Consider the following 26,756-nt stretch of genomic DNA (forward strand, 5'->3'; position numbering starts at 1 on the left):
TACAGTAGTGTATTACTTGACAGAGATTGACTTACTTAATAATATAATAATTTTATTTTTTACTTAATATAATTTATTGTGGGATGAACGGATTTCATATGGCGACTTAGACTGCAAATTGAGCTCGACAATAATGTTAATTTACGAGAGCAGTAGATGCATTGTTTCGGCGCGATATCCTCAAAGTGCATCCAAGGAGGACTGTACTTTCATTTAGACGCCGTTCTTTCTTTCACTTATTAAACACGCATTAAAACAAATAATAAAACTATCTTCATACAAGTGCTTAAGTAATTCAAACACAAAAATTAATATGAAATATTACTAAACAATTACGAGCGACTAGCGATTTTACAAAAGTTGCGAATTAAAAATTAAGTAACTACTTGCGGGGAAGTACCGGCTGGCCGCATGAAAAATATAAACACAAATACCTATATTAAAATTCAGACGTACCATAGGTATAAAAATGTACCTAGCGTCCAGGGCATACGGTTCAAAATCACTAGGAATAATTCCGTGTCGCTTGCTCATTTATTTTGGTCGATCGGTCTGTCTCGCTCGCTCTGTTCCGTTCGTGTAATAAGCAACATTACACGACAAAGAAAGAAACATATTGGGTGATAGTGTGATGTTTGTTTCCTTCGCGTAATGTGTGATGTTGCATTACATCGTAGAGTAATATTACCGGAGTAATATCACTCGCATTACTTACACATGTCTACAACCTAACCCATTCATCAGCCCGCTGTATTTCTCCCCAAATCTTCTCAGGAAAGCTATGCAGACCACCAGTAATATTTCCTTCGTTAAACGAATATCATTTCAATCCTTTATCGTTCTCTGTTCCAAATTAGTAAAATGTATAAGTTTACGTTCACTGGCGTGTGGGAAGTGTGCATGGGTAAATCTCACCAACCTACCTTTCTAATGTGATCCTGCCTATTTACTTGCCTAATCATTTGTTATTAACTTATAATTTCCGCGATTTAAATTTCATTTTGAAATAGTGTGATGTTTTATTTCCCTCGTTTACTTAATATTATTTTAGATTAAACATATAATAATGGTGGCATATTAATTCTAAGTTTAAGTGAAAGTGTACAAATGTGGGATAATTAAACAAAGCTACTGTACGTGGCTTCCCGTGTACGTGTCTAGAAGCTCTCGAAATCTTCGAGAAAGCTACCTGAAGTCTCTCAGTAAATTCCAGAAGTTTTGGAACAATCGTATGTTAAGGAGGTGATTAACATACAGACAAAAAGAAAAATCTAAGCCGTCATTTCAAACAAAGCATTTTATAATAAAACGGGAAAGAAGCTTAGATAGGTTGTACGACCATGCGAGCGTTGGCTGTGAAACAGTTAAGAAAAAAGTGTCAAACCAGACAGTAGACAGAATTGTTTAAACTTCAACAAACTCGTGGTTCATTCGTTTTGTTTACAAAATTAACATGCTAATATCTAAAAAGTATCTGTAAATCAATTGTGATAAAGGAACTTAAACTTGCTAACAATGAGTGAGTAGATCCATTACACTTTTCTTCTTAAACTTCAAGACAATATAACCGGATCTACTTTATTATTTTTTGGAATTTAATAACAAATAACCTTTAAATTTCAGGTCAAATCTTGGAGAAACTAAAAAACGTAGATCCAAACGATGTTGACGCGGTCAAAGAAGCTTTGTCCACGTTCTTCCAGAATATTTCTAACTGGACTTTGGTGGATAATACGAGATGGTTGAATGCTTTAGAGAACGTATTGCGCCGGTAAATAAACCTAACCTAAGTTATGATAACTATTTCCCTTGTAGTTTTAATAAAAAAATTTAATAAAAATCCAATTCTTGGCAAAGGAAATATTTTAACAAATATTATAGTCAGTGCATTGAAATAATGTTGGTATCACAAAGTAACCCTGTGGTTTGATTAGACCCTAAGGAGCTCAAATTTATCAATAGCAATAGACTGTGTAGCCCATTATATTATAGGTATTCAGAAGTCATATCTTTAATGATCGGTTTGTTTACATTCTTCATAATTTAAATCTCAATTTAGTTCACCAAAAAAAAAAACAAGTTGATAGAGACTTCATATCAGTAGATAGTCAAATTCAAATACATAATATAAAAAATAATGGCAACATGAACTTTTGACATTCTATTGGCATTTTGTTACCATAGGTTAATATTAAAAAAAAATGTTTAATATATTATTTTGGGGAATAAGTTTGTAGTGTTTTATAAGCAAACAAACAAAAATAACAAATAAACCAAAATCCATAGGTATAACAATAAATTAAGGAAATATATATTAGCGGTTGCTGTTTATGACTTCTTCCTACCTTACCTGGTCTGGTATTGAAGAAGTTATTAAGTTAGCTTTTAAGGTCCTCTTCATTTTTGAAGGTAATCCCATCATATGGTTCAACAAGATGCGGAAAAGATGGTAATCTATTGGGGCAAGGTCTGGAAAATATGGTAGACGCTGAAGGACCTACCATTAGAGTTTGAGTAACATTGTTGGTTTGACTTTGTTGATGGCATCTTTTTAGTAGCCTCTTTCATGGTGTAGCGGGTTATATACAGCTCCTTGTTGAACAATGATTCCTTTCAAGCATTTCCCAATGCATAAAGCCCTCCCAGTCATATCAAATGCAGATCATGGTCTTTGGAAGGAGGTTAAGCTTGGCACAAAAGGTTTTTTGTTGCAAGGCTTGTTGTCAACGTTAAAAATCTTTAAACTTAATAAAACATTTCTGTGCTATGAAACTGAAACAGACAGTCTGTTTCAGCAGTTTTTTGACCTCTATGAAAAGCAAAAGAGTGCAGATGACTTTTACCTCCTAGATATTTATTACATTTGTAAGCCTCGAGAATAAAAAAAATATATTGCTTAAAAAGTCATATAGACAGTTTTGTACAGGAAAAAGAGCTTTATCTAATGAACATTATACACTTTGTCAAACAGCAAACAATTGTTGTAAAACAAAAGAAAATATGAAAACAAATTTATTCCCCAATGCAATATTTAAAAGATTAAGATAATTGAAGCAAATATTTGTTATTTTCTTAAATTTTTAGGTTTCCAAAATTCTGTTCTACACATCGTACAACAACAGAAGATTATTTAGTGAAATTTTTAGACTCTCACAATCACAGTAGCGTAATAAATTCAGCTAAATGTGCACATATTCTACAACAGGTATATTATATTTATATTTTGGATGCAAAGATGTGTAAGCACATATGATTGGGATTAGTGGTGCTCTTGTGAGCTCTACTACTGGCCAATTATTAATCAAACAAACAAAAATTATATGACCAGGTGTGCGATTATCTATCCATCTACAGAAATTCAAAGAAAAATACTTAGTTCTGTGTTATTGTGCCCTAATTGTGGAAGGCACATGTTTTTTTATTGCTTAGTTGGGAGACGAGCTCACAGCTCATCTGGTGTTAAGTGGTTACTGGAGCCCATAGACATCTACAACGTAAGTGCGCCACCCACCTTGAGAGATATAAGTTCTAAGGTCTCAAGGATAGTTACAACGGCTCTCCCACTCTTCAAATCGAAACGCATTACTGCTTTACGGGAGAAATAGGCAGGATGGTGGTACCTACCTGCGTTGACACACAAGGTCCTACCACCCGTAATTACGCAAATTATAATTTTGCGGGTTTGATTTTTATTACACGATGTTATTCCTTCACCGTGGAAGTCAATTGTGAACATTTGTTGAGTACGTATTTCATTAGAAAAATTGGTACCCACTTGGAATTCGAAGACTGATGCATCGCATGACACGAATGCACCAGACGTCTTATCCTTTAGACCTCGACGACTTCAAACTTCAAAATGATTTGCTTTAATAGTAACTATGTTATCAATTAAAAAATCTTCAATTCTTTTCTATAAAGTCTAAGTTGAAATTGAGACATAATTTTTTCCATAGGTGCGACCTTCACAAGACAAAGGAGCTACAAGCAAAGCATGCTGGCGTGAACAGATGAATATACTATGTAAAGCAGCCAATGATCTTGTTGAAGTCATATTTAGTAATTCCCTGAATATTTATAAAAACAATGATAAATTAGAGGTAAATCAAAATCCATTGTCTAAAATTTATTATTTTTATTGAACTTCATGAAGACAATGATTTTTGTCGTATTTTAGTGCATACAACCGAAGGTCGGTCGTGATTCTCAAAAAGATCAATTAGTCTACATTCAGCACATGAATCTATACAAATTAATATATCTCTATAAATTTATTTTATTTAATAAAGAAGTGGAACGGTCCATTGTTAATAGTTCCTGCGTAATTTCTGGTGGAAGGACGTCTTACGAGTCCACACGGATTGGTACCACCATCCTGCATATTTTTGCCGTGAAGCAGTAATGCTCTTCGGTTTGAAGAGTGGGGTAGTCGTTGTGCTGTAACAAGTGAGACCTTTGAACTCGTATCTCAAGGTAGGTGTCGGCATTTGCGTTGTAGATGTCTATGGGCTCCGGTGTCCACTTAACATCAGGTGGGTCATGAGCTCGTCCACCCATCTAAACTATATAAAAAAACTGGTTTTTTTTCAAGTAGCCTATTTCATTTATCTTTATACTGGTTTTACTGCAACTCTGCTACCTACAGTTCATCTGATGCTAAGTAGTAATGGTGGCATATTATACATGAAGCATATAAATAGGGAAACACAAATATCTTGTCATCACAAAATACAAGTAGTGAAAAACAATTGAAAAACAAAAAAAAAGGGTGCGTGCACTTATGTACGCGCTTAAGAAGTTATACTTTATTTTTATTTTATTTTTTTATTTATTTTATTTATATTTTAATCAATTTGAAAAAAAACGATTATACGACATCCTCAAACACGCATATTGGATATCTCTTTTTTTGACATTGTATAAATTCGGTAATTCTCGGTATGTTTCGGAAAGTTCGGCTATATTCAGACTCGCCAAGTTACGTCGGTCGTATTGTAATGAGCGATTTAGTGGGCAACTTCATTCTGTTAATTTTATGTCACGGTGCGCGCGCATCGTAAAATTTCACTCTCATCAATTTTTCATAACGCGCCTAAAGAAGTATAACTTCAAAACAACAATACATATTAATATAAGTATGTATTGGAATCGATTTCAGAGTAGACCAAAAATCTTAGCAGGCACTCCATTGGCCGAAGCATTGAGTTACATAACGAAAACAACCAATCTTGGCACCAATGAACATAGAATGGCAATACTAACCAACAGACTTAGAAATGTGTTTGTGTTCATACAGGCCATGCTTGTGTAAGTATTTAATTATTCATTAGACTAAATTTAATTTTAAAAAGGTTAGATACATTAATAATTTTAAATATAGATTAAAATTGGTTATGGATAGAGTTGGTAATAAAGCTAACCAATTTTGCCATGCAACTAAGTGCTTGAAGTAATTGTTTCCATAATCAAAACTATGATACAGTACTGTCTAAAAGTCCGAAAAATATATTATCTTATATATTTTTATTTTACATTAGTTGGGTTAATGAGTTAACAGCTCATCTGGTATTATATGGTTATTGTTCATAGACAATCCTACATGAATGCCACCATGCATCTTAAATCAATAAGTTAGAATTTTGTTGTAAAATAGTTCCAACTTTCCAACTGGCAGACAGACCTCACTCCTTGGAAATGGTACTGGTAATGCAACTTTCGGATAGTCCAACAGCAGTCTAAGTAAACGTTGCCACCTGTAAAACAATACCATGCCACGAGTAGTAAATTTACCAATATAACATCATACAATTAATATTTAATATTGATGTAATCCAAGGCTGAGCAACACGCGGCCCACCAAGCATTTCTAAAATTGAATTTATTTTATCGACTTTCTCCCATCAATTCGTCTTTCTGTTCGTTTTTATCTTGCATTAAAATTTATATATGAAATCTTGACTCATTTTAGCTTTATATTTTTTTATTCTAATATTTATTATAAACTAGCTGACCCGGCAGACGTCGCGTCGTAGTGCCTCTATCGATAAATAAAAGACCTAAAATTTTGTATAAAATAAACTTAAAACAAACAAAAAGAATCCGTCCGACGGAGGACACATCAAAGGAAAAACAAAATTGTTATTTTTATTTAATTCCGAGCATTTTCATATTTATCTTTTAAATCTTCTCTGGACTTCCACAAATAATTCCAAAATTAGCCAAATCGGTCCAGCCGTTCTCGAGTTTTAGCGAGACTAAGGAACATTTCATTCGTCAACGAAAAATTCATTTTTATATATATTATAAATAAATAAAGTTTCCTAAATTATTAATAAGAGATAAAATATGTGCGGCCCCCCAAAAAAAAATTAAATTTGCCCATTGATTAAAAAGGTTGCTCACCCCTGATCTAATTAATTATTTTTACAGTGAAATTTATCCTGTGGCTAAGCCTATTCAGCCTCAGATTATCCTACAACTGATCCTACAATCGCTTAGTGTGTCAAGTGATATGAACAGTGCTGTGGATGTTGCTTCTATAAAAATTGAAGCTTTGAGAACACTAGACGCTCTTGTTGCGTGGTAAGTAAAAAAAACTACCAACTGTCTGTATCCTCAAAAAATGTCTCTCACGAGGGTTTATTTTGCCGTCATTGAAAAATAATTCAATGTGTCAAATTGTTAACATTATAATTATGCATTAAATGTTGTGTAGAATCCAATGCATTTTCTGCAAGATCAAGCAAAAGTATGTCGAATTACCCGTAGGCTCCGGTTTCTTTAGTGGAAATGAAACTAATAAAGTGACTGAGTAAATTGTAAATAGACAGTTCGATCTTCGCAACTAGACGAGCAATTGAACTAGGTTTTTTTTTTGCATTAATGATAGGGCATATAATAATATGTGCAGATAGCGCCATTGAGACAGCACCCAGATGCTATTTTCAGTTTTAAATTTTAAAAAGTAGAAAATTGCCATGCTACAAAATTATAAATTGAATTTCAAGTTCAACAGTAGTATCTGCAAGCCCAAAAATATGTTGTTGTTGTTGGTGATGGCAAAGGACGATAATATGGAGCTGTGCCATAACAAATTGCTTGCTTTAGTATTGGGGTCGCAATCAAAGGCCGTATGAGCTGAAGTAATTATTACTGCAATTAATATAGAAAAAATACTGAGGACCTTGTATGTTTCAGCTTGGGGCCTAATCTTATTCCATTTTCGGCGCTTGTGTTCCGTTTTCCAATGCAAAGCCTAAGATGGAGTTTTGACAATCAAAGTGACGAGTCTGGGTAAGCTATGAATGTACATTCTGTTGTCTATGTCCTCAATAAAAATGTAAAATTAGGTGAGCTCGTTTAAATATTTGAAGTATTTTTTTTTTCCCCCTACTTATGCTGATAGCCTTGAGAGGCTATTTCAGCTTCTCTTTCACATGTAGGTGAGCTCACGGGGCTCAAACCGGGAGTGTTGCTAACACTGGCCCTACCAAGAGTAGTGCTTCGCAGAATCCACCACCTGGTTGGGAACGCAACCCACTGAGTAGATCCGGCGAGAAACTCAGTGGGCTGTGTCTATGGGTTAATTTACTCGCCGAGCCCTTCGTCTTGAGGTGCCCCCTTGAGGTACCTAAAAGTACCGTTAATGGATCGGGAGGATACGTAATGACGTGCTTAGGGCGACGTCGACTGTTTACCATTCGGTCCACCGGATCGGGTATGAAGTATCTTCGTAATCCACGACATGCACATGATTTTTATTTAAATGGAACTTAATTAATTTAATTTAATATTATGATGATGATGTAATTATTTTCAACAGTAAAGTTCGATGTGCAGCTTACAGTAGTCTTACAAGATGGTTGAACGTCTTACACGTACACAAACTGTCACACGAAACAAGGGGTAAAACGTGGGAAGACGAACTCACTGGTTACATAGTTGAAGATTTAACACCGCCAATGAAAACTGTGCAGTTAACTGTTAGTATATTTTTAACAGATTTGTTTTGAAGTTTTGTTATTCTGTTGGTTTAGAATAAATAGGCAAAAAGAAATGTAAAAAAAATAAAAATAAAAATTTTTTTACTCACTATTTATTATTATTACTGGTACATGGCTCGTCTGTTTTTAAGCGGTTACCCGAAACATAGATGTTATATCGTAGACATGGCTGATCTTGAGTGAGTTTAAGCTGAATTGGAAAACAGTGGAATGAGACCTTAGCATTTAAACTAGAATGCATAACTGCCTCATTTCATCGGGCAGAAAGGTTAACCAGACTTTATGAGTGCTTTTATAATATTCTTCTTCTTTGTTCTTTATTGTTAATAAAATACACACAGTTAATAAAACACAATAATTGTGAAAACTTATAAAATGACGAGCTTAACTCAACAATAGTTACCAGCTAACAGGTCTTAAAGAGGGAGAGCTTTACATAAGTGGGTAGAAGAGTACAATCTAATCAATTTACTTATTGATACAATACATAATAACAATATTAAAAATATTTTCAGATGAATGCTCAACCAACGAAGAATTTGAGTAAGAAAGCAAGAAAGAAATTGGCAAAGACAATGCTGCAGGAAAGTACGATGGCCAGTCACATGCCAGGCGAGAAAAATAAAATTGTGATGTAAGAAAATTAATTTCATACCATTCTCTTAATATAATCAGATTCAAATTATTTACTAAAGAAATAATTACTATTTTAGTTATATCTACAGGAGAAACGTTCAAAAACCGAAAAGATAAAATCAAACCGGAAAACAAATATTAAATTGTAAAGTTAAGAATAAGCTATAGCTAAGTCGCATATAAAATTAATGATTTATAAAATAATCTGGTGAGAGAGTCGTTAATAACTCGAACCGTTCTCAGAAACGAAATTTCACTTTAATGTTCGCGAATTCTTGACATAACAACTATAAAGTCGCAATACAAAATTACATTCGTAGTGATTCTTGCATAACACAAATAGTAAGTCAATTTAAATCAGATACTGTCTGGGTGATGCAGGAATCCAATCTGATGTTTTGTATTGAGGATTCACAAAATATGAAGCTACTTTATTATTTATTGCATAGATTAGACAACTACTCTTTATACATGAGTTAGATGTATCAAAGCAACTGTGTTCCTGTAATTCAATGATGTTATATATGAGGAGCGTCAGAACAAAAACCGATAAATAACATTTGTGTTTTTTTGTGGAAAAATGTAAAAATATGGCCAAGTTCATAGTTTTCTAATTTTGAGTTAAACGAAATCTATCAATTTATTGGTGTTAGCATTACTGTTTGGAAACCTAAATTCTGCATTCGTGACTGTGGTACCTGTTGAGCTATAAAAAAAAGAAAATAGTTATATCGGTTTTTGTTAAAAGACTATAGGATATATCAGTGATGAATAAAATGCTAGTAGGGCTATGAGGGCTTGATAAAATGTGGCTTGTAAAATTCAAATTCAAATTCAAATTCAAAATCATTTATTTCAACTTGGATGTCATCAAAAACACACTTGTTGAATGTCAAAATGTAAAAGAAAATGTTAACTCTACCACCGGTTCCAAAAAAAAGCCACAGTCCTGAGAAGAACCGGCGAAACAAACTCAGCGGGCTTTTTTTTGTATTTTCTCAACTATTTTCTTTTTTTTTTTTTTTAAACAAGAAAACATATTTACAGTATACGAAAAAACAAGTCAAAAAATACAATTCAAATAAATAATAATAATAATGAAAAATGAAAAGGCCAGGAGCGAACGCCTCATTCCCACGTAGTGCCATCTAGTAAAAAATCCTTAACTTTATAATATGCCTTGTTGCACAAACGTTCCTTGACAGTTTTCTTAAATCTATGAACAGGTAGTAGTTGAACGTTTTGTGGGATCTTGTTGAAAAGCTGTACACCCAGCCCCCTGAAAGAGTTGCTTATTTTCTTAATTCGAGCCGCCGGCAACGCAAGCCTATGTTTGTTCCTAGTGTTCACATTATGCAAATCGCAGACTCTGGGGAATTCTACAATGTTTTTACGCACGTACAATAAACTTTCAAAAATGTATTGGGACGCTAAAGTTAGAATTTTGATTTCCTTAAACTTGTCCCTCAAGGATTCCCTCGGGTGCATATTATAAATAGCACGAATAGCCCTCTTCTGCAGGATGAAAATCGTTTCGACATCGGCAGCATTGCCCCATAGCAAAATGCCATAGGACATAACACTATGAAAATAACTGAAATAAACTAGACGTGCCGTATCTTCATCAGTATACGTTCGTATTTTTTTTACCGCAAACGCTGCAGAACTAAGTCTATTCGCTAACTTGCATATGTGAGGACCCCACTGCAGCCTGGAATCAACTGTTATACCAAGAAAAACTGTCGAATCAACAAGCTCCAGTGTCTCTCCACTTACAATGATATTAGTGTCCACTTGTCTAACATTAGGTGTAGTAAATTTTATACATTTTGTTTTTTTGTTATTTAATAACAGATTATTAACACTAAACCAATGTACCACGCGCGAGATAGCATCATTCACATCGTCATAATCTTCCAATTGTCGTTTAATTTTAAACAATAAGGATGTATCATCAGCGAATAATACGACCTCGTGACGGGTTTCAATAAACTTTGGTAAATCATTGATATACACAAGAAATAAGAAGGGACCCAATATGGAACCCTGAGGAACACCCATATTAAGTAAGACACCGGAAGATCTCGTTCCTTTAACGTCTACCTTTTGGATTCTTCCGGATAAATAAGATTTAATAAGTTCTAATGAAACGCCCCTAATACCATAATGGTGTAATTTCCTCAACAATGTATTATGCTCAACACAATCAAAAGCTTTAGATAAGTCGCAGAATACCCCAAGGGCATTATGCGACTCCTCCCAAGCCTGAAAAATATTTTTAATAAGATCTACACCTGCATCAATAGTCGAACGGCCTCTAGTGAATCCATATTGTTTGTTATGAAGCAGGTTATTGGAATAGAAATGGTTCAAAAGCTGTTCCAAAATAATTTTTTCAAAAATTTTACTCAATGTAGGTAGTACTGAAATGGGTCTAAAGTTAGTGGGGTCAAAAGTACTACCAGATTTAAACAGAGGTATTATTTTACTATATTTCATTAGATCAGGAAACACACCACTATCAATACAGTCATTAAATATTGTAGCAAGGTAAGGTGCGATTATATCAATAATGGATTTTATAACCTTAATTGATATTCCCCATAAATCACCAGTTTTTTTAATATTAATGAGCTTGAAATTATCAATTATGTCCTTTATAGCAATATTTGTGAACTTAAAGTTAACACTGCATTTATCAACATGATCTTGCAGTAATGATTCGGCGACGGTAGGAGATGAAATTAAAGATTTTGTAGTAGAAGCTGGGATATCAGCAAAGTAGCGCTCAAAAGCACTGGCCACTTCTTGATGAGAAGTTATTATTTTATCATTGATTATCAAAATTGATTCAGCATTGCTGTTTCTGACATTCCCAGTCTCCCTATTAATGATATTCCAAGTCATTTTAATTTTGTCAGGTGCATTTTTTATAAGTTTGCCTAAGTGCAATGACTTGGCCAATGTACAGACTTTTTTAAACAGCTTGGAATATTTACAGACATACTCATGAAATGACTTATTATGATTATAGGATTTTTCATGATAAAGGTCATATAATCTCTGCCTACTTTTGTGAATTCCAACAGTCGCCCATTCATTGAATGATCTTTTATTATGTAAGATCAGAGTTTTAGAAGTAAAGATGGCACTAAATTCATCATTAATGCAATTAAATAAATCCATGTAGTGAACATTAGGATCTTCACTATAACAAACATTCGCAATTTTTGCCAAAACTTTACCTCTAAACTTCTCCATACGTCTAATATTAATAGGAACAAACTGTAGGTTTCTTGAACTATTAACATCTGTAACAGATTTAATTTTAAAAGATATGAATTGTCCACTGTGGTCTGAACTTAAATGATTAATAATATATTTATGCAAAGGTTTTACGTTTGTGAAAATATTATCTATACAGGTTGCCGATGTGCTAGTTTTTCTTGTGGGCTCTGAAAATAAATTGCTAAGGTTATATGATTTTAGCAATGTTCTGAATCTAATAGTGGCATTTGTATTTTCTAATAAATTTATATTAAAATCACCACAGATAAAAATATGTTTATTAGAAACAGAGAGCTTTAATAAAACATGTTCGAACATATTTTCAAAAGAATCATATAACGAATTCGGGGGCCTGTACACACTTACAACAATGAATCGCTCAAGCTCTACACATGCCACTTCAATAATCCGTTCCACAGAGAGGCTCACAATGTCTCTACGTTCCTTACATTTATAATCTTTATTAACAATGATAAGAGAGCCTCCTCGTATAGCATTCTTTCTGCAGAAGGAACTCATAACCTGGTGATTTTTAAAATTACAATTTAATTCATATTTTTTAAGCCAATGTTCAGTTACACATAGAAAGTTGACTTTGTTGTAATCTAGAAACAAATCAATTTCAAGTTCTTTACCCATCAAACCTTGTAAGTTCTGATGCACCAGGTTGATCACAGTTGTTTTCAAAGAAACAGTATTTGTTGATGGGCTGTGTCCAAATAAATCATATTTACTGCAAGAGGTAAACTCTGTTGTCTTAGTATTTAATTTAAATTACTTGGAACGGATTCCAAATTAATAGATGTCATATTTTTTTCCTGCTCAAAAGAAGCAGTAGGTTGATTAGCCAAATTCATGGCTAGATAAATGTGTAAAAAATAATGTAGCGAGTTTGCTACTTGTCTAAAATTGTAGCTACCTAAATAGTATTTGTTAGGTTTTGTCATACATAAATGAACATGCATCAGTGTTTCTAAAGCCAGATTAGGTGGTTTCCAATCAAACAACTTTATTTCAAATCACATCATACTTTAATTAACCAAAAGCTCAATTTAGGTTAAATGAAAAACTTAAACTACTATGGCTATTTCTGGTTCCAGACAATCGCAAATAGAATCATGATCACGTCGTTCCTGGTTGTCAGGAATTTTCACTCAATAATTTTTTGTACCAAGAAAAAGTTTCATCTTTCTCCCAGTCGTCACCAAATTGTTTTACCATGAGAGGCTTTACGTCTGGTTTCTTCAAAGCACTTAGGCATTTATTTACGTTGATTCATTTATTGCTATTGACCGGGGATGTGTCTTTCTTGATTTTAAGATGCTAAACCGTTTTCCGTGTTTATAGTTTTGTCGTGAGAAACTCGAAATTAGATACATCGTTTTTTGATAGAATCAAAAGAGTCAACAATGAAAAATGTTAGGGATTTATCGGTATCTGTTCCGATCGCCATCGTTGTTTAGTACGATTGACGGTTTATGTTCAGATCCGAGTATTTCCTGGACGGATTTAGAGCGGATTTATCAGTTTTCAACTAGGTTACATTAACCATAGAGCAAGATATTAGACATGTGTAAGTAATGCGAGTGATATTACTCGGGTAATATTACTCTACGATGTAATGCAACATCACACATTACGCGAAGGAAACAAACATCACACCATCACCCAACATGTTTCTTTCTTTGTCGTGTAATGTTGCTTAATACACGAACGGAACCGAGCGAGCGAGACAGACCGATCGACGCAAAATAAATGAGCAAGCGACACGGAATTATTCCTAGTGATTTGGAACCGTATGTCCTGGCCGCTAGGTACATTTTTATACCTATGGTACGTCTGAATTTTAATATAGGTATTTGTGTTTATATTTTTCATGCGGCCAGCCGGTAGTTCCCCGCAAGTACTTACTTAATTTTTTATTCGCAACTTTTGTAAAATCGCTAGTCGCTCGCAATTGTTTAGTAATATTTCATATTAATTTTTGTGTTTGATTTGAATTACTTAAGCACTTGTTTGAAAATAGTTTTATTATTTGTTTTAATGCGTGTTTAATAAGTGGAAGAAAGAACGGCGTCTAAATGAAAGTACAGTCCTCTTTGGATGCATTTTGAGGAGACCGCGCCGAAACAATGCATCTACTGCTCTCGTATATTAACATTATTGTCGAGCTCAATTTGCAGTCTAAGTCGCCATATGAAATCCGTTCATCCCACAATAAATTATATTAAGTAAAAAATAAAATTATTATATTATTAAGTAAGTCAATCTCTGTCAAGTAATATAACAGTGTATTACAATACAAAGTTCATACTTTGTATTGTAATACACTACTGTAATGACACACCTAAGTGATGTGTATCAACACATCACTTAGGTAATGATTCGGGTGTATAGGTACAATGTATTCGTCGTCACAGTATCTATTGAACGCACCGAGTAATGTTAAGAGTGATGTGTAATGTTTTCGAGTAATATCACCTATCTGTAAAAGTGATGTCATATCACATTACATTGGGAAGTGATGTTTTGTAGACATGTGTAAGTAATGCGAGTGATATTACTCGGGTAATATTACTCTACGATGTAATGCAACATCACACATTACGCGAAGGAAACAAACATCACACTATCACCCAACATGTTTCTTTCTTTGTCGTGTAATGTTGCTTAATACATGAACGGAACCGAGCGAGCGAGACAGACCGATCGACGCAAAATAAATGAGCAAGCGACACGGAATTATTCCTAGTGATTTTGAACCGTATGTCCTGGCCGCTAGGTACATTTTTATACCTATGGTACGTCTGAATTTTAATATAGGTATTTGTGTTTATATTTTTCATGCGGCCAGCCGGTAGCTCCCCGCAAGTACTTACTTAATTTTTTATTCGCAACTTTTGTAAAATCGCTAGTCGCTCGTAATTGTTTAGTAATATTTCATATTAATTTTTGTGTTTGATTTGAATTACTTAAGCACTTGTTTGAAGATAGTTTTATTATTTGTTTTAATGCGTGTTTAATAAGTGAAAAAAATAACGGCGTCTAAATGAAAGTACAGTCCTCCTTGGATGCACTTTGAGGATATCGCGCCGAAACAATGCATCTACTGCTCTCGTATATTAACATTATTGTCGAGCTCAATTTGCAGTCTAAGTCGCCATATGAAATCCGTTCATCCCACAATAAATTATATTAAGTAAAAAATATAATTATTATATTATTAAGTAAGTCAATCTCTGTCAATTATTATAACAGTGTATTACAATACAAAGTTCATACTTTGTATTGTAATACACTCCTGTAATGACACACCCGAATCAATCATTACCTAAGTGATGTGTATCAACACATCACTTAGGTAATGATTGATTCGGGTGTATAGATACAATGTATTCGTCGTCACAGTATCTATTGAACGCACCGAGTAATGTTAAGAGTGATGTGTAATGTTTTCGAGTAATATCACCTATCTGTAAAAGTGATGTCATATCACATTACATTGGGAAGTGATGTTTTGCGCAAGTCTACAAGATATGTACAAGAACAACCAATGGGCATAATAAAAAATGTCAAAATTTGATTTATCGGTTTTTGTTCTGACGCTCCTCGTAATAAAAAATTATGCATTACTGATTAGCTATAGAAAAGTGCGATTTACGCTTCTAAACTTTTAATCACCAGCAGCCACAGTTCTTATGATGTGTATTATGAATGATTGAGAAGAATGAGAGAGAAAAAGAGAGAAGAATGTTTCGCCTATTTTAAGCTTGTTTCACGTAGTTTAAAATGTATGATCTCATTTTATTTTCAGATCTGAAGAAGTAAGCGATGAAGTAGCAATAGCGGCATTGGAATGTGGGGAAACTTTCCTCGCTGTTTGTGGTATATTCCTGAAACCTAGCACACACAGAGTATGTTATGGACAAACATAGATATATAGGCTAACTATTTTACAGATAATCTGCACTGATATTATTTTTAAAACATAGAATATTCTCTTCGTGATTTACATTTGAAAATGACTTGAATGAAATCGAGCGTAAATTAAACCAACTTATTTTTTTTATTTGAAAATATAAGTTAAATTGTTTTATTACGTATTTAATATCTTTGTTATTTCAGATATTCCAAGAATGTTTAGTCAAAGAATGTTACAACATTAACAACTACAGTACAGAACGTGGTTTACATTTATTACGAACATTAGAAGTTGGACGTAAATCTATTCCGTCGTCGGTACCGCCTCCTACACAATACTGTTTGCAACTCTACAGTAACTTACTACACACAACAAATTCTAGGGTAAATTACCGAGTAACCGAATTCAATAATTTACGTATTTTAAACCTTAGCGTTCCTAAGACTTTTTATAAAAATGTTGTACCAGATCCTAGCTACACACGCTACTTAAACAGGGTGTGGATAGTGGACCTGCCAGTAAAAAAAAAATTATCTACAATACGTGTCGACTCTGGATCTCAAATGATTAATAGAACGAAACATAACATATTGTAATTCTAGTAGTATGGTAATTTTATATCAATATTAATTTCCCAGATCGCCAAGTTTTGTTCTCAAGCACTACTGGACATAAGATTGCATTTGCACTGTTCCCCACCCTCACTTAATTTTGCTCTAGAGAGACGTCTTGAAGACAACAGAGCTAATAGAAAAGATAAAAGAAAAAGATTGTCAGAAAAAAATAGAGCCGTTTTAGAAACTCTTTTAGGGCATGACAGGTAAATTTGTTTATAATACTATTATAATAATACAGAATTCCGCATAAATAATTGTAGACCTTATAGTTTTGTAAAATACACATTTCTACTTCTGCAGAATACCATCAAATGAAATCGAAGAAGTTATTAATATAACTGATGAACCAGTAACCAAAAAGCATCGAATGGATGATGGTGCCACTGACCAAATAAGTCTCAGCAGCTGTTCTGATAGATCTATAGAAATCAGTGATGATTCGGATGCTGCAGAAAACACAGTCCAAGAAGTACAAGTTGTTATTGAGGAAGTGAAACAAATTGAAGAGGAAAATATTGTATCCCTCGAACCAATCGTCGAAGAACATTTGGGTTCGGAAGAACAAATTCAAGAATCCAAACCAGAAAAAGAAAACGATGCAATCAGTACTGAAGTGGATACTACTGATGTTGAGATAACCGATTTTTGTAAAAATAATAAAACTGTTACACAAGCCTCTAATGAAGTTGAAACTATATTTGAAGCCAAAACACAAATGCCGCTGAACAAAACAACAGGAAATGTGGATGATCAAGAAGAGCCATTGTCTATGGAAGTTGGATATGATTATTCTAACACTGTAAAAGAAACTATAACTATCTTAGACAAAACGGATGAAGATAATATGCAAAGCTCTGCTGACTTAGATGACATACAAATTACTTGTGGACAACAGGTTACTATCTCACAAGATGAAAATGATAAAGCTGATCAAGATATAATTAAAGACGTCAAGAGTAGTGAAGATATTGATAATGATATTCCTATAGAAAATGGTATTGATAAATCACATGAAAAGATTATCGAAAATGGTGTTATTCATGATCCATCCAATGTTTCTGAAGATGTAGCTATATTAAATACGAAGGAAATTACTGTCGAAGATATGCTTGCTGATTTCGTCGATGAGGTGAATGAAGACAATAAAACCGAGTCATGAAAATTTCCAACATAATAAAAATAAGCTTTGGTTTATTTTGCACTTAATTTAAAATATTTTTATACTTGATTTTGATGTATATGATTGTGCTATACCAATAAATGTGGAAAATAATAATACAAATATTCATACGTAATTTTACCCAGTACGACCATTATTCATTTGGCAAGTATGTTATTTCTTCATCATGAAAGAAATTCGTGAATACTTTTTACATACGTAGGTATTCCATTAGGGAAATTGATACTAGGATTTAAATACGAGTGAAATGGAACGAGTAATAAAGTTGATATGCAATGAAATAATGTCGCAGTTCGTTGATGGGATTTTCAGAATCCACGATCAGAGAATTTCTTTCATTTTCTTAGATTCGTGAACTTTTACAAGTGAAACTTTTTTAATACGTCTCACTTAATAGACCTGTAAATCTGAAACACTAAATTAACCAATTCCATCATTTCACAAATGTCTTGTGTTCTAGCCTCAAAAGTTCATAGGCCTGTTAAATGTTTAGTCTATATAAGCTTAGGCTAACTTGGTGGGACTTTAAATAGATCAACGATGGAAGCGTGTTATTGAATTTAAAAATGGGATAAAGAGTGTATGACCTGGTAACTGAGACCTTTAAGTCATGTCCTATTTTAATTTATATTCTTATTTTTATGAAAAATGATATTAAGGAGTGAAACGAAACGAAAAAAAGATGATTAATTTAAGACATTAATCAACTGGGATGAAATATAATCTCAGTAAAATGGTGGTCATTTACTGAGACTTTTTCAGTGGACTTTTTGGTAGATCCCGAGAAGTTCAGTGGCTTTGTTTCATTTTCCCACATTTGTGCACTTTCACAGATATTAAACAGTTAATAAACCACCCCTATTACACATTTAAACCTGAAGAAACACTAAATAGACAAAATATAACAAATCACACAACTTCACTCCTCGCGCTCCCGCCAAAAAGTCTACAATTGTTATCTCATCAATTTATCATAGATAATAGTACAGTTTATTATCTATATTTACATTTTAATTTTTACACCATGTATAATCTATGTTTTACACATATTAAGTGTATAATCTATGTTTTACACTATTTGTGTTAAGGAAATAATGCTCCGTTGTTTACGCTTATAAATTATAGAATTGAATCGAATAAAAATGGTAGTAGCAATAGGATTTGAGGGAAGTGCAAACAAACTGGGAATTGGTATAGTTAAAGATGGAGAAATCTTGGCCAATTGCAGAAGAACGTACATAACCCCACCCGGTGAAGGTGAAATTATCATTATTTTTAAATAAAACAATAAAATTATAGCTTAAATCATAGCTCAGTAAATTTACAATTATAAATTATCTTTATAATGTTTATCTTACACAGTATTTTATACGGAAGCTTGTGTTTTTTGTAGCAAATATACACCAATTTTTTTGTGACCTATCCTGATTTTGGAAAAAACTTCCTATACTCTGTTTGAGTTGAGCGCTAGATTAGTACTAGGAGTACGTAACAGTATTTTGTTCCATACAACTTCAGTTGTTAACATCCAAGAGTGACACGGACCATTTAAGATCAGATGGGCTGAAAGCAAGTCAGCCTTTTTTGCAATTTTTTCCCGTCAAAAGTAAAGTATAAGTATAATTGGATTTCCAGGGTTTCTTCCTAGAGAAACTGCGGAGCATCATCAACAAAACATTCATGAAGTATTGCAAGAAGCTTTGGACCAGTCTGGTCTCAATCCAGATGAAATTGACGTTGTCTGTTATACCAAAGGACCTGGTATGGGGGCGCCATTGATGGTGTGTGCAATTGTTGCCAGAACATGTGCTAAACTATGGAAAAAACCTATTTACGGTGTAAATCATTGTATTGGACGTATCCTTTTTGAAAAAATCATTCAACTAACAATGCTAATTACTAAAATGAAAAATATTGCTATTGTTATGTTTGAAATCAGATTTTTTTTAAATCTTAAGTTCTAAAACTATTAATTGAAATAAACACAAAATTTGTCTGTCTATAAATAAAATCATCAATTATTTTTTCTTACAACAATCACGTCAGATATAGAAATGGGAAGGTTGATAACCAAAGCAAATAATCCAACAGTGCTATATGTGAGTGGAGGGAATACACAAATTATAGCATATTCAAGAAAAAGATACAGGATATTTGGTGAAACTATTGATATAGCTGTTGGCAACTGCTTAGATAGGTGGGATGATAGCCACTATGAACATTTTTTTAATTGCTTTAATTATGTGACTTAAACTAGGCTTTTTTCAGGTTTGCTAGAGTTTTGAAATTGTCTAATGCTCCAAGTCCAGGTTATAACATAGAACAAGCTGCTAAAAAAGGAAAAAAGTATTTGCCCTTACCATATTGTGTTAAAGGTTTGTTAATTATTTTTTTTACTTAATTTACTACTCGAGAATCTGTGCAGATCGGGCGTGGGTTGAGCGTCAGCGGAGCTTGTTTGCTATCAATAGATTTAAGGTATGATCTACTGTGTGAAATAGGAAGGATGATTTTTTATTGCTTACTCAGGTGAAAGGGGTTATGACCTATCTGGTGTTAAGTGTTTACTAGAGCTCACAGACATCAACAATCTAAAGCTTGAAATATATTATATTATCATCATAAACATCTTGAAATATAAATTCTAAGTCTTTGTTCTATTTATTATACAGCAACTGCCCCACTGTTCAAACAGGAATTGCTTTGTGTCATAAATAGATAGGTACCTATTTGTGCAGGATTACAAGAGACTACCACCTGTATTATGCATATTATAGTTTTTGCAGGTATGATTTTTGTTGTATAGTGCTCTTAGCAGTGTCATTCTACTGCATTTGCAAACAGAGCATTGAACATCTTCATCATCACATGCTGTATGAATCTATGTAAATCATGACAAATATGGATAGTCGTGTTTTTGATGTGATTTGTGTTAAAATTAAAATAGTTTGTATAAAAAAGTGATCCTTGCAATCAGTTATCTGCTGCTGAATTTGGAATCTTTAAATCAGTATTTATATATTTACTTTTGTAAACTACATGTTTTTGAGTAAACTGAACTTTCTTTTAGGAATGGACGTAAGTTTTTCTGGTATCCTATCGTACATGGAGGATAAAATTGACGAATTATTGAAAGAATATACTCCGGAAGACTTATGTTATTCTTTGCAAGAAACTGTTTTTGCAATGCTAGTGGAGATCACTGAACGAGCTATGGCTCACTGCGGTTCTGATGAGGTTTAATTTTTTTATATATTGAAAACTTTTCTTTGAACATTATCGATTTTTTAAATATATCGACATTGTTTTTTTCTTTCTCAGGTATTAATAGTAGGTGGAGTTGGGTGCAATGAGCGACTTCAAGAGATGATGGGAGTAATGTGTCATGAACGAGAGGCTAAGATATTTGCTACCGATGAGAGATTTTGCATAGATAATGGAGTGATGATAGCATATGCTGGTGCCCTTGCTCATGCTTCTGGCACTCGCATGGATTTCAAAGATGCAACAATTACACAAAGATATAGGACAGATGATGTTCTTGTTACGTGGCGAGATGATTAAATATTTATACTATAATGTAGTGTTAATTTTCTTTTACCTTTAAGAACCGTTTTTGAAGCTTAAAAAGATTTTTAAGACTTTTTAAGAATTTATAAGGACGTAAGTCCTTTCGCTCGCAGCGGTGGTCACTTTGTATCGCTTGGTTGGATTTCCATCCTCTTTCCCAGGGTTCAAACTATTTTCGCTAGAACTATGACACTATTACAAAATAATTACACAATTAAAGCCCGGTTTCCACCGCGAGCGGAACGGACCCATTAATTACTCCTGTTACCTCTCAATACAAAACTGCATACATGTGTTTCCACCAACAAAAAGTCGAGTGTAAATGACGAGGGCGAAAAGAGTAAAAATGCACTGCGGACTCGGACCGAAGTCATTAATGAGTCCTTTCCACTCGCAATTGAATTTTACAAAGTAGTATAAAAACGAGTAACACGTGTCCGCTGCGTCGCGTTCTCGCCGAGTAGTTTAAAACGGACTCGCTCGTTTTGCACGTTTTTTTCTGTGCTTATGATATTATAATATATACTTTTTCTTTCGGTATACATAACCGCGAATTCACACAACAAAACACTACCACACGTATCCAGTTCAAAACTTCAATTGAACTCGCTCTTTGTGGAAATTGACTATTCATTTCCCATTTCTCATATTCCGTTTAGCTCGCTCAGTTGATTCATCTCTGTCGTTATCCGTTTGCAGTGAAAATCAACAGGTAAAACTCTTTGTTGGTGGGAATGCTTTTTTTATTGCTAGATGGGTGGACGAGCTCACAGCCCAGCTGGTGTTAACTGGTCATTGGAGCCCATAGACATCTACAACGTAAATGCGCAACCCATATTGAGATATAAGTTCTTAGGTCTCAAGTATAGTTACAACGGCTGCCCTACCCTTCAAACCTAAACGCATTACTGCTTCGCGGCAGAAATAGGCAGGGTGATGCTACCTACCCGGGCGGACTCACAAGAGGTCCTACCACCAGTAATTACACAAATTATAATTTTGCAGATTTGATTTTTATTACACGATGTTATTCCTTCACCGTGGAAGTCAATCGCAAACATTTGTTGAGTATATACGTATTTCAATACAAAAATTGGTACCCGCCTCGGATTCGAACATCGGTGCCTCGCTTCAACACGAATGCACAGGACAGGAGGATTGTGACCTTGCACAGGAACTTCCACAAACCTGGCTGTTTTACCCATACGGAGTAATGCGATCCGATTTGAGAATTGAAAAGTGTAGATTTATATATCGTTTGGAATCTCTGAGTCCGTTGAGTGCTCTGAGGTGTTTGTACCATATATATGTGCTATAAATAAATAAATAAATATTCAGGTACCAGATAACGGAAATAAATGTAAGATTTTTATTATACACGTACATATATTTAATATACATCCATAACCCTGGAAAAGACATTTATATTTATCATACAAATATCTTCCCTTGGCGGGAATCGAACCCGCGACCCCCTTGTGTAGTGACCATGTCACTTACCACTACACCAGACGGCCGTTCAAATAGCTATGGAGTGGTCTTCGGATATTTTTTTTTACTGTCATACCGTTGTCCACTTAAGTGCACTTCATCTACTTCCTTGAATCACCGCGATTATCTAAGTGCTTTTCTAAAAAAATATACATGAGCTCGTCGCATAGTTGCGCAGCGCATGCGTATACACTGCTATAAAATGTAGTTTACTAAAATAATAACATATAGATGTAATACGTAAACATAGAGCTTAAAGTAGTAATAAACGGATGAATAGGTACACATATAATTACTAAATAAAGGAATCTTTTCTTAATTTTATTTATTTATCAAACTGTTCAATATATTGCAAACATTCAAATGATAACTTTGTTATAATTTTAATACCAATGCTTTGTAAAATTGATCAAATACGAGTGTATTAATTTTATTACATTATCAACAATTATATCACATAATATTACCTATTTAATGTCTTTATTTATTGCTTAACGTTTAAAGTAAGTGAAGCGGAGTGTGGTATTCTGCTGGGTGCAAGGGAAACGTGCCAAGATGAAGGTTTATGCAAACATGACCTTCACTACAGATTACCGGTTTCATAAAGTAGATAAGTATTTACACTTAATTTTGTTAATTCATATATATTTATGTTTATGTTGAGGTAGTTATTATTATTCCCTTACACTCTGTTTATGTTCCCGGTTTCAATTTAAATATAGTACAACCACTAATAAAATACAATTGCTGTCTAACAATTTAATGTTAGGTTAGATTAAGCCACAAGCTCGTTAGCTTGTTAAAGTTCTCAATTATAGCTAATATTCTTACTGATAAAAAAGTAAACATTACTATAATTAAATCCTTTGATCACACCACTACCGAAGATTTGAACACATAGATTTAACTTCTAAATGCATATGCTTTAATTGATTACCTTGTTCTCTAAATTAGATATTTTACCAACGTTCTTGCTTTCCAACAACAATATTTAATCATCATTTAATTTTTTTATACACATTAGCTAAGTTGTACTACATAATGTGAACCATGCAAATATCATTTCATCTTAACTTAAGATAAAAAATAACAAAAAAGGTTTAACAAGTTAACATAAACTTTCAATATACATTTTATATGTATGTTGCTAGAATCAATGATTGATCAAGCTGTTTCCTTCCAGAATAAAAATGTAAAATTTAGAACCCTTTGTAAATAAATAATACCTAATTATAAACCCATCGGTAACAGAAAAACTGTAATATTTGTTTAGTAGAATGTAGTTTCTAAATATACAATCTGTTAAAGATCTTTGATAGAACCAAAGCAAATGAAGAATGAAATTATAATTCTTGTTTAAAAATTGAAGATACGAAAATGCCTATAGGACAAAGTTTATAGCAAATTAACATTGCAATAAGGTTTAATTGCCAAAACACATTCCATGTGTGACAGCATTTCAAAATTAATAATACCTTTGACACAAATCTATTGTCAAATATCTAGAATTCAGGTTCAACTTTTTTACGGTTTCATAGACAAACAAGACCCTTATAAATCTATGCCATACAATTTGCTAGCACTATATTTCTTAATTCGGATGTAGCCTACCAACTGGTACAAATCAATGCAAATGATTTTACAACTGTTTGAATGATATTGTTAGGCACTCACACCTGCATTTTATGAAACTAATATCAGTTTAAGTTTAAATTATGATCATACATCAGAACTAAAAGAAAAAATATTAAGCACACATAGCAATTTTCATTTAAATTCAAAATTCAAAATTTCAGTGAAATGTTGTCTAGAACTCAACTATTACATTAGTTCAACAGTAATATCTAATAAAATTAACTATGTTTCAAGGCTCATAAATACACAAATCTGTACTTTCTCACATATTTGTTATGTAAAACATTTAAATATGTTTGTTTTTCTAAAAAGGTTATGCAAGCACTTGGACTGATACCAGGATAAAGATTAAAGGTATCCAAAATTGCTTCAATTTCACTTTAGCTAATACATCAGACTTGTTGCTTCAATGCATTATTGTATTTTTGTCTCATAATTTTTCCGAATGCAATCCTGTGTACATTATAATCCACGTCACCTGAAATAAAGGAAAAAGTTTTACATTCAGTTCTCATTTCAAAAAGCATTTTATAATATTAACCACATTTAATTTGACTTTCATAATATTTAAATAACTAAATTTGCAAATTACATATTTAATATGTTCAATACAACCAATGTGGTCAAAATGTTTCCTCCAACATGGTGAAATTAGAATGTGTTTAAGTAACTTACTAAAAATCCAGCAAATGAAGTCATAAAGCCTTCTTTAGTAATTTCCCACATCCCACCATATTCCTCTTCATCAATGTTGTGGAAATTATTTACGTATACATATATTACTGCTGCATTCAAAATGACAAACCTGTAATTTAAACCAATTATATCATACACATTGAATCTTTTTTTTATTCTGTATTCTGGCCTCAATTGTATCAAATTTTGAAATATCTTGGAAATGGAACTCGGAAACTCGGAAATGTGCAGATTTCTGACTAACCAGAGCCCCTGATTAAAATTATGAAAAACTAAATATGAATATAAATTAAAAGATTCTTACAATAGCAGTCCCAGAAATCCTTTCAATGGCAACAGCCCCCAAGATAGTCCCAAAATGATTCCTATAGCCTGGCGCATCCAATATATTACGTCTAAAAATTCTTCCTGTAATAAAATTCTTAGTATCATTTAATACATATATTTACATTTCATATAAAGTTTTTTTTTTCACAAATAAAATCATGAAATTAGGTGAATAATATAACCTTGTCAGGCCATTCGGAATTCTTATCAAGAGCTTTTTTCCATATTGACTCGTTGCACTTATTTTTATTTATATTGTCCGTTTGTTTAGCTTTTGTGGACATAATTGTTTTATTTTATAAATTGTTTAATTATTTTTATGTAAAATCAGAAATCCTACAGAGCTATAGTCGGATTTTTTATTAGACGAAGTCAACTGACGTTTACTGTGTTGTCAGTTTTTGATGAAATAAAAATAGTGTTGTGACAAAGTGAACGATTGAAAAAACTCCTGAATTAATGAAATTGCCTCGATTGTCTAGTGAACAGTTGGTGTGCCGAATTGCCGATATCGGGTACGGGGTTCGAATTTTAGGCGTGCTTTGTACATACCAACGAGTTTTCGACGAAATATTATGTTCCTATAGTATCTACCTGTACTGAATACCGAGTGTTTTAATTAAGAAAAACACTGCGAGGAAGCTTGTAAGACTGTCATATTTCCAATACATCATATAGTTGAAATTATAGATGTATAAAATATAACAATTATAGGTAGGTAATGAAAATATAAAAGCTGATTGTAGTTACATACTACTAGCAACATATATTGGAGCACTTTAATACAATTTTATTGTAAAATATAAATAATACTCTTTTATAGTTTGAAATTAATGATTAACTCTTCACACTCATTGTTCATTTGTGATTGAACGAGAACTGAACGCATCACTATTACTTTAAATATAGCAACATTATTTCACAAAGTGACATTAGCTACTGTCAGCTAGCTTCGTCTAATTAAAAATCCGACTATAAGCACTTTTTTTTTGAGGATTTTATAACCTGGTCCTGGTAACTAAGACTTTTAAGTCGTCTTATTTTAATCTATATTCTTATTTTTATGAAAAATGATATTATGGGGTGGAATGAAATGAAATGAAGATGATTAATTTGAGACATTAATCAAGTGGGATGAAATGAAATGAAATGAGGTGATATGGGATGAAATATAATCTCAGTATAATTGTGGTCATTTACTGAAATTTTTTCAGTGGACTTTTGGAGGATCCCGAGAAGTTACGTCCAGCGGCTTTGTTTCATTTTCCCACATCTGTGCACTTTCACAGATATCAAACAGTTAATAAACCATCGTTATTACACATTTAAACCCGAAGAAACACTAAATAGACAAAATAAAACAGATCACACAACTTCACTCTTCGCGTTCC

At 33.1% G+C, this 26,756-nt stretch overlaps 3 protein-coding genes across 3 annotated transcripts; 2 read left to right on the forward strand and 1 right to left on the reverse strand.

The window, feature by feature from the left end:
• The first annotated feature begins 630 nt into the window (after nt 1-630).
• LOC101744483 (proline-, glutamic acid- and leucine-rich protein 1) lies at nt 631-17,748 on the forward strand. The gene is made up of 13 exons (XM_004932884.5): nt 631-1,519; nt 1,624-1,771; nt 3,085-3,205; nt 3,957-4,100; nt 5,159-5,307; nt 6,430-6,582; nt 7,198-7,293; nt 7,823-7,982; nt 8,519-8,637; nt 15,742-15,841; nt 16,053-16,232; nt 16,488-16,669; nt 16,767-17,748. The coding sequence occupies exons 1-13, from the start codon at nt 1,516-1,518 to the stop codon at nt 17,623-17,625; spliced, it is 2,415 nt and encodes an 804-aa protein (XP_004932941.2). The 5' UTR covers nt 631-1,515; the 3' UTR covers nt 17,626-17,748.
• Nucleotides 17,749-18,616: 868 nt separating this feature from the next.
• Nucleotides 18,617-21,225, forward strand: LOC101744341 (tRNA N6-adenosine threonylcarbamoyltransferase). Its single transcript, XM_004932883.3, has 6 exons — nt 18,617-18,903; nt 19,282-19,503; nt 19,693-19,843; nt 19,915-20,021; nt 20,717-20,883; nt 20,968-21,225. Exons 1-6 carry the CDS (start codon nt 18,789-18,791, stop codon nt 21,208-21,210), a joined length of 1,005 nt encoding a protein of 334 aa, XP_004932940.1. The 5' UTR covers nt 18,617-18,788; the 3' UTR covers nt 21,211-21,225.
• A 1,792-nt stretch (nt 21,226-23,017) lies between these two features.
• On the reverse strand, nt 23,018-25,689 carry LOC101744103 (GEL complex subunit OPTI). Its single transcript, XM_004932881.4, has 4 exons — nt 25,548-25,689; nt 25,343-25,446; nt 25,018-25,147; nt 23,018-24,820 (listed from the first exon to the last, which is right to left on the reverse strand). The coding sequence occupies exons 1-4, from the start codon at nt 25,647-25,649 to the stop codon at nt 24,773-24,775; spliced, it is 384 nt and encodes a 127-aa protein (XP_004932938.1). The 5' UTR covers nt 25,650-25,689; the 3' UTR covers nt 23,018-24,772.
• Between the last annotated feature and the right edge of the window lie 1,067 nt (nt 25,690-26,756).

This window comes from Bombyx mori, chromosome 11 (assembly GCF_030269925.1).
Source record: "Bombyx mori chromosome 11, ASM3026992v2".
In the NCBI taxonomy this organism is placed as follows: Eukaryota; Metazoa; Arthropoda; class Insecta; order Lepidoptera; family Bombycidae; genus Bombyx; species Bombyx mori.